The sequence below is a fragment of the Wyeomyia smithii genome, chromosome 1 (genome assembly GCF_029784165.1).
Source record: "Wyeomyia smithii strain HCP4-BCI-WySm-NY-G18 chromosome 1, ASM2978416v1, whole genome shotgun sequence".
Lineage (NCBI taxonomy): Eukaryota > Metazoa > Arthropoda > Insecta > Diptera > Culicidae > Wyeomyia > Wyeomyia smithii.
Window position 1 is genome coordinate 5447018 of NC_073694.1, and position 17962 is coordinate 5464979.

Sequence of the window (17962 nt, forward strand, 5' to 3'; positions counted from 1 at the left end):
CAACAACCTTGCACATACCTTCGAAAGCCATCTAATTAATTCAAATTGTTGATTTCGATAATCGCAAATTTACTCAGCAGCTACTATGTATGAAGAGGCAGATCCGACAGAACTACGCGGATCGGAATCCTCCACTACTAGTGCTACTACTGTTTACCATTTTGCTTGCTTATTGCGCTATGTTTATCTGTTTCGGAAAATTCTGCATCCCGAAACCGCAACCGAGAGTCAAGCTAGTCGAGGTGCCACTCGACTCGACTTGACGCGGCCAGGAGATCTGCTAGCGTTGATAGCAACCGGAGCCACCGCCGCCGGAGTTTTGAAATATTGTTTGCGCACTCGACCACTTCTACAACCCGGTCCAGAGAGAGAGAGAGAGAGAGAGAGAGAGAGAGAGAGAGAGAGAGAGAGAGAGAGAGAGAGAAACAGAGCAAGGCAGGCTGCCAGGTGTGGTGTAACGATGTAACTTTTCCGCTATCTCTGTCTCGCGCTCTTGAATTCCGTGCGACGACGTTGTTTGCTTTGGCACGTAATCCATCGTCGTCACCGTACTACCGGCTATCGGTGGAGCATGATTTTAATTAGATGATTTTCAATGCTTGTTGGCGGTTGTTTTCCCCCGGAAAAAGGTTCTCGGATTTTCGAATAGGTAATCGTGAATGGAATTTTATCACCGAAAAAAACTTGTTCTTAAATTGACCGCAATAACTCTCGCCACTGTTTCTGCTTGGGATTTTTTTTTCACAGAATCTAGTAAGTGTCCAACACCAGGCTGCGTAGGACTTGGCCACGTAACTGGACTATACTCGCATCACCGGAGGTAAAATTCGGTTTGTGGGATTTTCTAAATGTTTTAGTTTCTAACCACTCGTTTTTTTTTTTTAATATTTCACAGCTTGTCTGGATGCCCTCGAAGGGATAAGGTCTCATCTGAACGTAAGTAATAATGTTGAATATATAGTAACAAAAAATCAATTGTATATAATCGATTATGTAGAGGTAGGACTAGAGAAAAATCACTTATAGAGCCACACTCACCTCGACTATCTCTACGTGAGATTTTCTGTTAGCTTTATCTGGAATATGGAATATGGTTCCAATTCATGGTAGCTTTCTACTGGTTTAATACTGATTCAATAAGGTTTCTATCTGTTATTATTCCCTTTTCAATACGGCTTTTACTTGGCGACCGAACTTGAAATCTTCTGTCGTATATTTTTTATTTGTTTGCGTTTTTCATTCAATTAAGTTTGCCAAAATGATTCCTTCCAAGTATTTTTGTTTAGTGCTCTTTCCGTAGAGCATTCAGAGGTGAGAAAACTGCAAGTAGCTGTTTTTGACTGCGTTTGTGACAACATAAATTAAAGCGTTAGAAATGTGTGCTCAAACAATAAACCCTAACGTCAAGGGGTATTATTGGCGTAATAAACATAAATTTAAGGCATTTTCAAACATTATTGAACCTCCTTTATTAGGATTATGTTTATATGAGCACATTTCTGAAACGATTTTAGATAGTCTTCTTGGAGAATTTTCAACAATTTTATTTTTGTTGTGGGGCAGTTTTGAAACATGTTTTAGGTATCTAGGGGGCATTCAATTGTTTTGACATAATTGGGATTTTTACAAAACATTTTCTGACCACATTTGAAAGTTTTCTTTCTTCTTTCTGAGGATTTTTCCAAGATCTCAGCCAACTTTGACAAACTTGTGTAAGGTATTTTTGAAACATTAAGCCTTAGTACATTTCTGGGACGATGAAGGATTTTTTTCTGACCATTTACATACACGGGACATCTATAAAACACTATTAAGGGGGAAGATTTTCTTGGGTTAGATTTCTTGAGGCAGCGTTATAATTGTTTTTTAAACTATTTTGAACCATTTGTTGGGTACCTTAGGATTCTTTGGACATAGTGAGGACATTTCCAGAGCATTTCAAAGATATTTTTGGGAGATTTTTGAATCGTTGGAGGAACACTTTGAAAATCTCTTAAGAACAGTTTAGAAATGATTGAGATATTTTGAGATAATTTTAGGAAGTTTAATGGCATTTTTGGAATCATTCAAAAATAGAGTTAGAGGCCTTTAAAAAAATTGAATGATTTTGAGCTATTTTAGAGGTTTCACAAGACACTTAAGTGATATTTAAAGATATATTTTAGATATTTTTGGAGCATTGGGCCTATTCTATAGAGAACTCACTTAAAATTCTTCAAGGGATGATGAGGACCCTATTTGATGAAAAAAAAAATGCTTCTACGCATATGGGTAAAATTTAACTACTGCAGAATTATTCACTTTTTTCAGTTTTCAGTTATGTTTACCTTCAATGAGGTCTAGCACGGAAAGTATAATGGCTAGCTCAATTCTGTTGGTATCGTTGGAGAGCTGAGAAAATTTCGTACTCAAAAGTGTCTTAAAAACGTCGAATTAGAGAGTATTAGAGGCACCCCACAGGATCATAGTGCTAGCCCCGCAATCGTCCTGTACACTGAACAGTGCGAAGTCTGCGTATATTAACAGAAGGTCGACTTCCGAATCGGCATGTAGCACCAAGGCTTTGCATTGCTTTAAGAAACATTTAAGAAGGCAACAAATGTGAAATCAAATGTTTTTTGAGAACCAAACGGGAATTTTCACTCTGAAATGAGGTCCCTAGCACCCTGCATATTAGAAAACTTTTCGGACGGTCTGGGTAGGTTTCATGGAGAATTTTTTGAGCACATATTTGAGACTTTTGCAAAACATTTTCAGGCAACTCTCGGAAGACTTTCCAGTAGGCTGTCCCAAAAAAATCGATGTTAAAAAAGTCAAGGTGCTCAGCCCTAAATTGAAAGATAATGTTATTTAGAGCATTTTTGTAGAACATTTCGACTTTCTAAAAAAATTTTTCAGGTTGCCCAAACGTGATTTATGAAAAAATGACTTTTTTCAGCTACACACACACACACTATTTTGCACTTTTTTTAATTCTGTTCGATTCCCAAATTTTTCCATATATTATTTTATTTTTGTGGGGTTGTTTTTGAATATTTTATATGGTATGGTTCAGCACCGCATTCAATTATTTGACTTCCAGAGCCCATTGAACATCATAAAAAAGTTAATTTTTCTCATAGTTTTCAGATAAAACCCTTTTTGATCAAGAAGATTTTTTTGATCAAGAACTGAAATTTTTACTGCAAAAAGGGATTCAAGACAAAAATTTACAAGTGATGGAAAACTATGCATTTTGTCAAAAATGCCATTAAAGCTCAATATCTCCATTGCACAGTGTTTTATTTTGCCGTTTTTGCCTATAATTTCATAATAGTGATTCAAATGCTGATTATAGCCATAAGATATGTTCGGAGGAGTTTCAGGATATTCAAAAATGCATCTTTTAAGGTAGAAAGATGGGTGATCAATCCACCTATGAGTGAGATAAAAAATTTACTTTTTAATCAGAATAAGATAGACGCACGGTGTCTTCGACAAAGTTTTAGGTTATATTAAAACAAGAAACTTTACCGAAGACTCATGTTTCTATCTCTTATATGTTACGAGCAACATTGAGTTTTCAAATAGAAGGCACTAAAAATCACAATTTCCGTTCTAACTTTTTTCGCAAATTTTTCCGAATTTTCAAATCTTCTACTAAGTTATCAGCCATCTAAAAATGCATTTGTTTTCTGAACATTGTTATTTTTTATCTCCCAAAACAAAACAGTTATTTAACATATATTTTGAAAACCATAGTTTTACATCACATATAAAAATGCCAATATCTCAGCTCCTCGATAAGATATCGAGTATCTTTTTTCATGTAAACTTTTGTCGTAAAACCCGCTTTGCGATGGAAATTTCAGTTCTTGATCAAAATTTTTTTTATTTGTGTTTTGTAGGGTTTTATCTAAAAATTATTAGAAAAAATATTTTTTTTTGTGATGTTTAATGGGCTCTGGGAGTCAAAAAACTGAATGCAATGCTGAACCGAAACATGCAAAATATTCAAAAACAACCCCACAAAAATAAAAAATATATGGAAAAATTTAGGAATCGAACAGAATTTAAAAAAGTGCAAAAAAGTGGGTTTGTAGCTTAAAAAAGTCATTATTTATAAATCACGTTTGGGCAACCTGAAAACAATTTTTGAGAAAGTCGAAATGTTCTACAAAAATGCTCTAAATAACATTTTCTTTCAATTGAGGGCTGAGCACCTTGACTTTTTCAACATCGATTTTTTTTGGGACACCCTACTTTCCAGTCACTTCTGAGCATTTTTAATATTTCTGGGACACTTGTGAAAGCATGAGATTGTGCCATACAAACCCATTGTTTGTCAGCCATCCTATGTAGATCACATGACCAATCATTCTTGACTAGCTTTCCTCGAATGCTTCACCAGGAAGGACTAGTCTGACAGACCCCAAAGAGATGGATGATTAGTCACGAGTTGGATGGTCTAATCTCACCACCACTGGTACAATCTCACCCCGGCTGACGGTGTCTTAGGACAATTCTGAGATTTTTTTTGGTAAATTCTTGGGGTATTTTTTATAATAAAAGCGTTCTTGGCCACTTTAGGTATATTTATACAAATTCCTTTGAGCCTTATTGTAATATTTTCAAAACGATTTTGAGACATTTTTAGAAAACTTGTAAATCGTTGTAATAACACTTTTAGAGTCATTCCACTAAATTGTGTGAATGATTGATACATTGTGGAACAACTATTTTTGGGACAGTTTCTAAGGTTTTTTGAAGAACTTTTCACCCTTTTTTTCGAGTCGTGTGCGAGGTTTTCCTGGACATATTTTGAAAGTTATTAGTTTGAGAGCGTTTTTGTGATTTGTTTGGGACACGTTAGTGATCTTTGGGCACAATTATACAGAATTTACAAAAAAAATGTATGCCTTTTTGGGTTTATTATAATACTAGCTGAATGTACCCGGCCTTGCTCGTGTAAAAATTTCTGCTTTTTCTATAATGTTCTATATTCCCATATATTTTTTCCAACCCATCCTTTCAAATAATATTTCTATTTTAGTTATAAACTTGCTTATATACCACCTTTTTCGTTGATTAACAATCGATGCGGAGGCATTCCAGCTGGGTCGAGTGAGTTCAAAAATTCCGTTGGAAAATGCATTGTCTCATCAGCGTCTTCGACGGTATTGACTTACAATAAACTCAAATTAGACTGAAATTACATAATCAATAGCTTAAGCTCACCACTGATAGTTAAAATTATGCACATTTTCCTCAAATTTTGAATAACTTCCAATACAGAAAAACAATCCTCATTATACTAAACGTTCGGACACTAATTTTCGGAGTCAGCTCTGACCTATGAACCTAATATCAGGGAGTATTTGAATATTTTTCTTCTTGAATTAGAAAATAGCGTTGGACGCCCGTTGTCATTTTCTGAACATAGTTCTACATTTTACTCAGTTTTACACAGCGTGACAGAAAGCATAAATCGCGGAATTAATTTCAAAACAACGTTTCAATATTTCGTCCAAGCCTTCATCTGTATTCTAGTAACCTTTCCAGAAAATGCAATCCACCATGTACGATTGAAAAATTTGCACCGGACATAAATATTCGGATTCTGGACGTCATCTTGAAATCGAAAATATACATATTGCAGAGCATATATTCGTTTTTCATGAAATTCTAAAACCGTAAGTCGCCATATTGAATTTAAAAAATGGCGTTGGACTTTTATTTCTGGTTTCTAAAGGTCGTCCTGGTTCCGAAAATACCAATGTTTGGAGGTTTGTAAACGTTTTCTACAGTTGTATACAGCTTCCCAGAAACCAAAAGTCGCCATCTTTGTTTGAGAAAAACATCGGACATCATATTCCGGTCCCTAGACATCAACTTCTGGCCATGACTGACCAAGGGCTTGAAAGTTATCGTACCTTTTCTATGAGTTCCCATAGGGCACTAAAAGACCTGACTTTCTCATAAATTAAGACCTCCTTCCTCTTTGATAGCTGCCCCTTTCTCTTTTCGACATCATGTTCCGGTCTCTGGAAATCAATATCCGGTCTCCAGACATGACCAAAGGCCTAAAAACTATCGTATTCATTTGGAAAGTTCCCATAATTAGGGTTTGCAATATTCCCGGAAAGCGGGAATGAAAAATCTCATTTCCCGGGAAAAAACAAATTGAAAAAATGAGTTTATTAATAAAAGTTATCAAACAATTGTTCACGATTTCATTATCAATTCGCATGAAAAACGGATTAAAAAAACTTATTTAAGCTCACTCCAGAAATTCATGATTGATTTTTGTAGCAAATGTTAGAAGAAAAGTGGGTTTCGGGATTTTTATGCCGTCGAACAATCGCCTCAGACCCGCTGACAATTTTTCGTTAGGCCCGAATAATGTAATTCCTTTCTGTAAAACTTTGCTTAAGATCGCTGAATCACCACTGGTGTCTGATTTCTAGAATACTTCTAAACCACCGATTCCAGTTCTTGCTACATTTCGTTATAAACTGAAGAGTCCAGTACTTTTAGTTTGTTGAAGATAAAGCTGAGTGTTTGGCAGGTAGGTTTTAGAGCATTTGTATGCCTATGTAATGAATGTGGAATCCCGGCCATCAAGCGAATTGGACGAAGCAAATATTTGCTTAATTTTTCATTTACTGAATAAGACAGTATATATTTTTGGCAAATAATTTAAGCAAATAATTTGATATTACAGGGGAAACAAATATTGATCGTCATTTCAAGCAAATATTTGCTTCGTATAATGCACAGTTCAAAGCTGCTTTACACTTTTACGATATAAGTTTCGTGTTTTGATACAATATTTAATTTTCTTGCGACATTGTATGGAAAATTTTTCGAGGATCCCGGGAATCAATATCAGACACGGATTCTTGAGAGTAATTTTTGCTCCGAAAATACCAACATTGGAGGGTTTGTGAGCATTTTCCACAGTTCTAAATGGGTTCCCAGAAACCGGAAGTCGCCATCTTGGATTGAAGAAGGCATCGAACATCATGTTTCGGTCTCTGGACATCAACTTCCTGCCTCCAAATATGACCAAGAACCCGAAAATCATCAAATTTCAATGAAAGGTTTCCATTATGAATGAAAATTTATTACTTTTGACCCCCTCCTATTTTAAGGGTGACCCCTCCATCTATCCAATATTTCTATGACCACTTCCTTTGTACAAAGAACACGTATGCCAAGTTTGGTTAAATCGGTTCAAGCCTTCGAGAGTTATGCTGGAACATACATACATACATACATACAAAACTTGTCTTTTATATGAATAGATTTCTGCGACATACTTTGCTATTGACTTTTCAGAAAATTTTTTTTTCAATCATTCATTCATTGTTCATTGCATGTGCGCTGTTATTTATCAGACTCTCTACCAGCTAACAAGACCCGCCTATGCTGGTTGCCACCACAAAATGAGATATTTTTTTTTTTACATTCTTATCATATATAGAATAGAAAGATCATACCATCACACGTTTTGTGGAGGTGAGAGAATGATGTAATTTGAAAAAGGGGAATTGAATGTTGATAGCATTTTTCTTGTTTTTTCAAAGCTTTTTATATATTTATCTACCCATTTTTTGTGTTTTTTATCTCTGAGTATAGTTTACATTGAAATTGTTCAGCCTATCGGGTTCTTCATCTTTGTTTTTGAAATTGTTTATTATTTTGTTCTAGAGATCATTTCTTTTGGGATTTGTTTTTGAAAACAGAATAACCTTGATAACATACCTAACTACGAGTTACTAACTTATAAGTAAGGTACCAGCTTACGAATGATCTAGTGAAGAGACTCAGCCCAAGACTCCCTGGACCTAGTCAGGGATGTTGTTGTTGTACGATTTCTATAGCACCTGAAGACCAGCCAGGCGATGAATGTCGTAGTTTCGGGACCTCGGAGGACTGTTTAGAATCATATTTTGTTCTGGACAATCTGGAGTTTCAGATGGTGGGTTTTGACGCAACCCTTCCAGATAGGCAAAGCGTACTCAATGGTCTGCAATATTATTTACTTGTGGACGACAAGCTAGTTGGTAAAAGAAAGGGTAGACTTTCCATTGATGAGTAGATAGAGGGATTTTATGAATATGTTGCACTTGGTAACTGATTACTCAACATGTGATTGGAATAGAAGTTTTGGTCCAAAGAGATAGCCAACATCATTCGACTATTCGATGGAAGTGTTGTCGTGGTGAATTCTTACATTAGCAGGCGGAACAAGTCGAGTTGATTTGAAATGCGGAAATAAGATGTCCTGGGTCTTTGCTGCATTGATGAAACAATCGGGCAGAACATCCAGTCTCCCCTGTAGTTTACGCGTCAGAGTAATGTCATCTGCGAACGTAGACAGAATGGGGCGTCAGAGGTGAAGCTGTTAGATAGGATAACACCAAGAAGGCTACTTTGTGGAACCCCAGCATTTACGTTAAACATTTCCGAGGGCATGTTGAGGATAAGGACCTGGAATGATTTGTCCGACAGATAGTTCTTGATGATCTTTACGAGGAAGATAGGGAAAATGAATCGCTGCAGCTTGAACATCAGTCCAGACATCATCGAACGCCTTTTCGACGTCTACCAAAACCATGACAGATGTGATACTGTGAGTTGATGGACGGTAGAGTTACCCTGCCTAAGCCCGAATTGATCTGTGAGCTTTGCGAACAACTTCAAAATGGATGATAATAGGCTGATGGGACGGTAGCCTCTAACGCCGATTAGGGTTTCACCAGATTATTAAATGGGAATCACTTTGGCTAACTTCCAACGAGGCGAAAAGTGCATAACTCAAGACACTTATTGCCAAGTATTCGAAAAAGTCTCGACTCCTGTTTCTCAACTCAAGATTGAGGACTCAATCGATGTCTGAGTCCTTCATGTTCTTCGTGCCTTTAATGGCAGCTATCACCTCATCAGCAGATATTTTAGATTCATCGGGGATGACTGAAGGAAGCTCAGCGATTGTAGTCATTACCTTTTCAAATGATCGGGGATTGGTGTTGGGAGTGATAGAAGGGGGATGGGCCTTGGCTTGTTTTACAAAATTTTGGTGAGTTTCCAGAACGGTTTTGCGCGGACTGGGAGGGAGCGAAGATGTTCTCTGTAGACTCCAGCTGAACGTCGTAGTCAAAGGTTGCGTCGACTGTTACGCCAGACTTGGTGTTTTGGATTGAGGTCATCCGCTAAGATAAGTAGCCATACCCAGAAGATTATGTTCGATCCAGTCGCAAAAATCGAAATTCGGGAAGGAAGACTTTCATCTCAGGGTTGAGATGCGTCTCCGTGATGGTAGCAATGTCTACCTTATATAATTCTTGTTCCTGATAGAGCAAGCGTTCCAGACAGCAATCTTAATGATATCACGATCGATACCTGGAAGCGATTATCACCACAGATTGTAGTCGTTCAGCTTGACTTTTGCAGGTGCGGAAAGTATTGATGCATTTTACGAAAACCGAAACGTATTGCTCCATGGTCATTTTTCTCGTACTTGAACCGGTTTTCGATTTACCCATATCGTTCACCATAGCGTTGGTTTCCAACACAAAATAAAAAAAAAAAAACAAAAACTTACGTACCTACAAAGCTAAACTGAAACTTAACGACTTTACGGCTTAATACGCTAGCAGAGAATGATGGATATGAGATATTCATCCATCGTTTATTCTTATTATATACGAAAAAAAAAATGGTAAAATTTGAAAAAGGATGGAGTCATTTGAAACAAGGGTAGAAAACAAATATCGCGGAGCAAGGTAATATTATGCCAGTGCATCTTAGGATTCGTACACAAATTACAGAACACAAGGAGGAAAGGGGAGGAGGGTGGGGAATTTTGGAGAATATGCATATCAAACGTTACTTATCGTAAATGAGGAGGAGGGGGCCTGAAATCGAAAATTTTGAGGTTACGTAATAGGTCTTACAACAACTGAGTGAATTTACAGATCGGTTGGTGGAACTCTATTTCTGCTTGTTCTCCAAAGATTTACAGTTGACTCATTAAAATATATTGAAACATCATATTCTTAGACAGGCTTGTTTTTTCTACTAGGAGAAACACTACCGTGTTGGAGATTATCTTTCACTGCGCAAAAACCTACTCTCACACTGCTGAGCAAATCGACGGACTTGCTTGAAGCGAGCAGCGAATTGTGTGTATCTGAGAAGCTCGCAAAAAAACACTGATTATAAACCGGTGTGATCTTTCTCACACGAAAGGACAATACGTTCAATAACTACACAACATAGATCACTGCAGTGTTCTTACTGTGTGTCTCTTAAGTAAATATTAAATGAGGAAAAAATCTAGGTAGGAAAGTATATTGCGTTGTTTGCTTTGCATCTCGACACTGAAAAAATATTCAGCCGTTCGTCATGCATGTTTGCTCTTCGAATTCTATCGAGTTGATCTCAACAGTATACTCCGCGGCGTTCTTTTGCGTATTCTCGCTAGAGTGATTCACCACTCTTCTTTCGCTCAGCTGTGGTGTAAGCAATAAGTGTGTTAGTTTTTCTGCGAGCTACAGAGACACAGCACAAAACTAAAAAGGAAAGTGTAGTGCAGAAAATTGGCACACGCAGCTCTCATGCTGGACAAGAAGTAAACGGTGAATATTCACTCTGCTCTTCTACATATTGAAAAGAATACCAAGCATGTTTTAAGGAATCTTTCCTGACAAAAACTCTTCTGAGGAATATAAAGCGCAAGAATAAAAAACTTTTTTACCTCGAACCTGATGAATGGCTCAACAATATTTTTTTCTATCTACTTTGCAAATTCATCCACATTCATCCACATGGGGATGATCTTTTTTCGCGCAGAATTATTAGATTCCTAAGCGCAATTTGAGATTTTTTTATTACCTTATTATAAATAGTTTGCTTAGGAATCATTATGTATGTTAGCCTTTTGAAGCGTATATTTATTCTCCCGAACTCGTTTCCTGGTAGTTTTTTTTTTGTGTTTGGTTTCTGCAAGTCGTGTTTCATCATTCTGTGCAAAATTTTGCCTTTTCTGTCTGCCTTTTCAATTTCTATATTTTGTATTTGTTTTTTTTTTTTTTTGTACGTTTTCCCTCATTGATTAGTCAAGGTTCAAAAGTGTTCTCTAAGTTTTATATTTGTCTGTGATATTTATATTTTTTCCAATTATAATTCTTCTTCTGATTTTGTTTCACTCTAGGTACAATGTATTCAGGAGTTATTCGAGCTTTTTTTTCAAGTTGCATTTAATTTTTGTGATGTCGTTATTCTTTTGATCTTATTTGGTTTGGTTGACTTTGCTGTTGCTTTTTTCATTGGTTGCCTTTTTTCAGCTCACAGGAATGTCTTCCAGCTTCGCAATCTTTAAAATATGAAAAGAAAACGTTATTTTTCTTCTACCTCGACGTTTTGAACAATTCATATATTTAGATCACAAGCGAATAAAGGCAAAAAAAATTTTTAAGATACTGTTACACAGACTATACATCAAACATAACATTACCGAGAGGACCATTTTCCTGTAAAGTGGCTCTCCGGTTAGAGCGTTAATTGTCAATACAAAAATTATTAACCTAACAAAAGATTCGGAAATACAATGAAATGTGTTAGAAATGTTTCATATTATCACGAACGACCGCACGGTAAACAAACGCAGCGACGTCGAAGGCTTGAGCACAACATGCATTAAAGTCGCTTTTTACGCGGGGGATACGTGCCGCGTAAAAAAACCGCCCAAAAATCCGCGTAAATTTCGGAATCCGCATAAAAAAGGCGCGTAAAAAACCCGCGTGAAAAACCGCGTAAAAAGCGACCTTAGTGTATATATAACAATCATGCAACACTTTGTGTATTTTTCACCTTTTTGTGCTCAATTTAAAAATTTTTACCTCCTTTTTCTGAGATAAGCAATAATTTTTTTTTAATTTTGAGTTCAATTTTTTTCTAATCCTTGTGATTCTTAATAGTCTTGTTTTTTTCCTTTCTGAGCCCCAATTGTAGATCGTTTTCGATAATCTTTTTCCTCAATTTGTTTTGGCATGAGGAAGCGTTTTTTAAGCTATCTGGGCACACTTATTCTGAGCTCGATTTTTTTGGCTTTGCTTATGTCTTTTTCGTCTAGAATTATTTCAATACTGATTTTTGTGTCATGTTACCTTCCCATATTTTTGAATTTATTGGCCTGTTCAAACGTGTCGCCATTTTAAGATCGTTCTGGGATTTATTCATATGCTTTTTTGGGCCTTGAGAAGCGTGTTTTTGCTCTTCTACGTCAAGTTTAACATCTGTTTGGTTTTCAAAAACCGCTTTTCGTCATTTCATACTCAAGTCATTCCACTTTGTGTGCTCTTACTGCCCTTTTGTTTTCTCAAATAGGCTCCAATTGTCCTTTTTCATGTTATTGTTTCAGTTTTTTAATTATTTTACATAGTTTGATTTTTTGCATCGATTTTCGTTATTTCAATTTGTTCAGTATTTCCTGAAGTTTAAGTTCAGTTGTTTTTCCTTTATTTTTTCAAATGCGATTGTGAAGTTTGTTGAGTTCATGAGTGCTTTTTTGTGTACCAAAGAGGCGTGTGTTTTTGGATTTTTTTTCGTTAATTTTGTTTAATTGTTTTAATTTTGTAGTTTTTAATATTTTTCTCCTCTAAACTTTGTTCGTTTTATTTTTTTTTTTTGCTTCTAATATTTATTCTGCCCCTGACTTTTATTTATTCGAATTTTCTGTTTTTCCCTTGATTTCATTATCAACTTTTGAAGATCGCAGTAAGCTACGAAAACGAACGGACGCGAAAAATTTTCGTGTCACAATTTTTAAAGTTTCGATTGTGCTTTTTGTGAGGATATACAGATATTTGGACGACTGGAACTAGTTTATTGGTTAACTTAATCCTGTTTTTGCTGGCTTGGGTCCAATCAACCTGCGCTCAAGGTCGTTTGTTGCTGTTCATCGCTGACAGTTGCCGCACCGATTCGACGCTGGAGTGCTGTGCGTTACAGAGGACCGGCTCCGGTGGATACCCACTACAACGAGGTTGAGGAGGTCGAAAGTGTAGAAGAATCATCGGTCGGCGTGCACTGCTTGCTGGAAGGTGTTGTGTTGTGCATAGGCCTGCAATTACTATTATATTTTGAATTGTTGCCTATCTTTACTGTCCGGAAAGCGGAGCGCACTATGCGTAGCTCACAAACCACTTCCAAAGTCAAGGTCTTGGTGAAACCGACAGTTAGGTCGTGATGCAGGATCATCGCTCTGGATGTGCTGCTTCCCCGGTAAAATTCTGTTAGGCGATGTGAGTCTAGGGGCTATCTACAGATAAGTACACAGTTTTTTTTTTTTTGTTTCTCTATAAAGGTGCTAGTATTAGTAATGAACTAAGCGTGTAACATTATTCAATTCACCCGATTACCACGGTTATGCGCGGCCTAGTTCGCAGGCTTTCATTGACAAGCATTGTTTTCGTCTAGAAAATGTTAGTGTAGTTTGTGGGAGTTTGGAATATGCGTTTTACCATAATCATATGCTTTGATTTTTTGATTTTACTAGCTTTTGAGCAGTTGTTTTATTTAATTTTTCATATATTCTATTTATGGCTTTGTCAACAAATTTAAGACTATGTTCTGTATAATATGTATATCTGCTTTTTTTAAATTTTTGAGGCTTTGGATGCATGGAACATTGCCAATTTTCATATTTAATAGGCGATTCGTACGTCGAGTAGAGAAAATCGACATAAACGCCGGGTTCCTGCACGTCTGTGTCGGCCAGAAAGATTGAAGCGGTCGTTCGTTACGTTTCGTTGAAAACGCGTATTCAACCCGGGTGAGTTTTGCTGATATATGGATTTTTGGAGTGTAACTACAATAATTACTTAATACATCGCGAATCGAAGTAGATTTCGTTCAGTCGATAAATATCGTGTTTAATCGAATGACTACGCGATATATGCCTTTCAAAGAACCGCGTTTGCTTTCTCGAGGATATTCTGGATTAGTAATAGACAAATATTTGAATTCTTGGTCGGCCTAGCACATTTTGTGACTCGGTGCCCGCATTTTGTACGCCGTATATCAACAAAAACGTTGACAATAAAAAAAAACTAGTAGGGCTTCAGGATTTGAGTGGAAGGAATGGAGAAAATAGCTCGTATGCTACGCAAGATAAGTAACCTTTTTTATGGAAAAATAACTGCGCGCGGATTCATCGTTTTAATTCTACATTACACCGCTCCGTATGGGTTTTTATATATACAATTCAAATAGTATTTTTGCTTCGTTTCCTTAAAATCACCTATGAAAATAGTATGTTGGTGAAGCAGTTGATAATTTTCCTATATGATGATTTCCAGGTGCGGGAGGTGGTTCACATGCTTTGTGCCACCTGCGACATATCAATGGTTGTCGTTGACACTAGGACTTTAGCGGTGTTATCGATGGGAGGCGGTTGTCGATGTTAAAGATGGGTACCAATAACTTTTCTATAATGTAATGGAAAATATGGGAAAGATCACGAAAGATCTTTATTCTTGTACGAAAATAGACCTGGAACTGAAATTTAAAAAGCAGGGTTTTTTATAAACTGCACACTATTTACCAATGTCATTGTCGGACTATGGTGCAGTAATGATAGCCAAAATCTTATGCTTCACTTTTTCGATTTTTATAGCTTTTGGGCAGATGTTTTATATAATACGTTCCAATTATGACTGGTTCGGCATTTTGTTAATAAACTTGAGACTATATATTGGTCAATATGGATAATTTCGTTTTTAAATTATTAAGGCTTTGTATGCATGAAACTTTGCCAATTTTTCTATTAAATTGGTAACATTCACATCGAAATGTCGTATCCCCGAGCGTCTGCGTCGGTAGAAGGAAAAATAGCGGTCGTGCGTAATGCTTCGGTGTAAACCGCGTTTCCGGTTCGGGAGAGTTTTGCTCATATGAACGTTTTCGAAATTAAGTGATTTCGCGGAGTTTACCCAGATGCTTGTTCATGTCTCACCGAAGATTTCGTTCGGTCGATAAATATCGTGACTAAAGAAAACGCGATGTATACCTTCCAAAGAATCGCGGCCAACGTGTACTCGAGATTGACAAATAGCTGGTTGCTACAAGTGGTAAAGGCTACTTCACGCGCGTCGTACGCAGAGGATCGCGGTGTTTGGCAAGAAAGATCGTTTTTTTAGAGCAGACGAAGTGAATACGAGAGACGTCGTTAGTCGATCTGTTATATAGAAAATATCCGGTTGACCGAACCTAGAGAGACTCCGCGTTTATACATTTCAAAAGGCCTATCTTCAGATAGATCAACAACGCGCAATAGCTTTCGGTATAAAGAGGATCACCTTACGAGGAGATATCCGATCATTTGAAGTTGTCTCGATTCGGTCAAAGATCCAGTATCCTTGCGTACGATTTATTGTTGCTGTGTTACTTTTTCAAAATGAATAAGTTCGAATCGCATTATGAATATCGTGGCGGATGTAATGAACTCAATGGCGCGACACTTGTTGTAAAGAACCCGACGCTCGAAATCAGCGCATCGTTCACCAAAACGAACCCTGCTGTATACCTTGCCCTTTCTCCAACATCCCAGTGATTTCTCGTGGAAGTGCAGAGGTGTTCTCGGCTTCCATAAAGCGAGTATCACGTCAACATTTTCCTATACAAACTCCTTCTTTGACCTGCATTCGGATGCGGCCGGCGCTGGTATTGCCTGATAAACATATTAAGGTCACCAGTTTTTACACATTGAGGATGCATGTTGGTCCCAAGCATCATCTATTGGTTCTCTGTGTAATTACTGCTGATCTGGCAATAACGGAGTAGCAACCGCGGGCGGTCAATCATGCTCATGCTCATGCTCATGATTTCATTATCAACTTTTGAAATATTTTTCTCCGTTATTTGTTAAGTTCCTGCATATCTGATTATGTTGTTTTTCTCGATTTTGGAACATTTTTTGAGTTTTAATCTCCGACCACTTCAAATTACACTGATTCCTCTTCAATTTCTCAAAAAAAATTAAAAAATTATTTTCCTACGGTTTAATTATAACAAGCGTGATTTCAGTTGGAATTTTTGTTCGATCTCCACTCCGTGGAACTATTCTGAAATGTTTTATACCCGGTTGCAATGGGCAAGGCTGTGACTTTATTTTAAAGCTGGTTTAGCCTGTTTTGGCTTCTAGAAACTGGTTTTAGCTGATTTGCCAAAATTGCTTTTTTTATTTCTCCTCGGTACATAAAATGATCCCAGAGTGTTTTTTTTTTTGAAATCGTTACTTTTTTATGTTGTCAAATTTTATATATCAATATTTCGTAATGACTTTTCTCTTTATTTGTACTTATTTAAATCCCTAAGGCAATTGAAATAAATATAAAAAAAATTTCAAGGAAAGTAATTTAACATTTTGCTCTTGCATTCAATATTTAGTTACGAAGTTTTATCTCCGTTGTTTTTTATGTATGATTTTAATTACTTAGGTGCTATTTCGTGAGCTATCCATGATCGATTATATTATTTTATTTTTTTTTATTTGGAACAAATTATGACTCTATAAATTTGGTATTAGATCTCAAAATATTCGAATTTCCAACAGATTCGAATTAGAAATGCTCAGTATGACTTGCCCACGTTTCTGACAAAATAACGTGATCTTGATTGGATTTTTTTTTCAGTACTTGCCCTCCACGAAACAATCCTAAAATGTCCCACGCCCGGCTGTAACGGGCGGGGCCACGTCAGCGCCGGTCGCAACTCGCACCGCAGTCTTTCCGGTTGTCCGAAAGCGGCCGCCAGTAAGGCAGCCGCCCGTGAACTCAAGTACCAGAATGGATTGCTCTTCCGGCAGAAGCTTCATTCAGCAGGTGAGTTTTTACTTGTTTTCCAGAAACGAATCACCAATCAAAGCTTCCGCTTTCAGTCCTAAACTATCAACAGTTGAACGAATATCGGTCCTCTCTGATCAGTCAAGCGCAGCACAGTCGCAGTTTGTCTCCGATCGATCTACGGCCGGAGCAATTTTCACCCGTAGAGAACAGCGCTGCTGAAGAAGAGGAACCACAGAATCTAAAAACCTCCGACCGGCGGTCGGACGAACCGACAGAAACTAGTAAAAGGCAGTCCGAATCGGTTCCTAAGGAACCGATTCCAGTTATCAAAACCGAGAAACCCGACTTCGACGGTGAGTTGTCTTTGAACGATCGACCAGCCATGTTGGACGCCAGCATGAGTTACGACCGCCAGGCGGACTACCGTTACAGTCACCAGCAGCATCAACAGTATACGAACCATATGACGGGCTCCGCTTCGGGTTACGACTTTGGTGGTTACCCAAGTCGACCGTACGATACGGGTGCATTCGAGCGGTACGACCCCCGGTACGGTTCCGCACCGTACGTCGATCCGCAGATGATGGAAGAATACACTTCCCCAATCGGAGCGGCGGTGGGGTTTCAACAGGCGCAAGGTCACACACCGACAACTGTTGGCCTTGCGCCGGGGGAGCCTTCCACACCGATTACTCCGGTGCTCAAGCTGGAACCGGACGAGACCAGCAGCACGACTGGACCGGTCTGTCCACGGCCACTCTATCATCCTACCACCACCAGCAGCAGCAGCAGCAGCAACAGCAGCAACAATATTGGTGGTACGGCAGTTCTTCAGAAGGTAGCGACCCATCAGCAGCGGCCATCTTCGGCAATCAATTTGAGTGTCAAGACCAGTTCGGAACTGGATTCGGTCGGTACTACCAGGGGCAGCAGTAAATCGCCAGCGGTTGGCGATCGAGCTCCCGTGATGGATCTCTCTGGCGCCCCGAGTGTGACCTCCTCCGCTGTGACGGCCTCCTCCTCAAAAGTTGCCAGCCCTCAAACGCTGGATCTGAGCGTCGGTCGACTTCCCAACAGGTCTGCTTATTTTTAAAAAAATCAATAGTTTTTGAATTCAGTTTTATTAC

At 37.9% G+C, this 17962-nt stretch overlaps 1 protein-coding gene across 2 annotated transcripts in view; it reads left to right on the forward strand.

Moving 5' to 3' along the window:
• LOC129732466 (uncharacterized) overlaps window positions 1–17962 on the forward strand; it is a 55020-nt gene that overhangs the window by 24277 nt on the left and 12781 nt on the right. For both annotated transcript variants that reach the window (XM_055693370.1, XM_055693379.1), the window contains exons 3-6: window positions 748–820; window positions 896–936; window positions 16683–16871; window positions 16928–17912. In XM_055693370.1, the coding sequence (XP_055549345.1) occupies window positions 748–820; window positions 896–936; window positions 16683–16871; window positions 16928–17912 (1288 nt within the window). The remainder of the gene's footprint in view (window positions 1–747; window positions 821–895; window positions 937–16682; window positions 16872–16927; window positions 17913–17962) is intronic.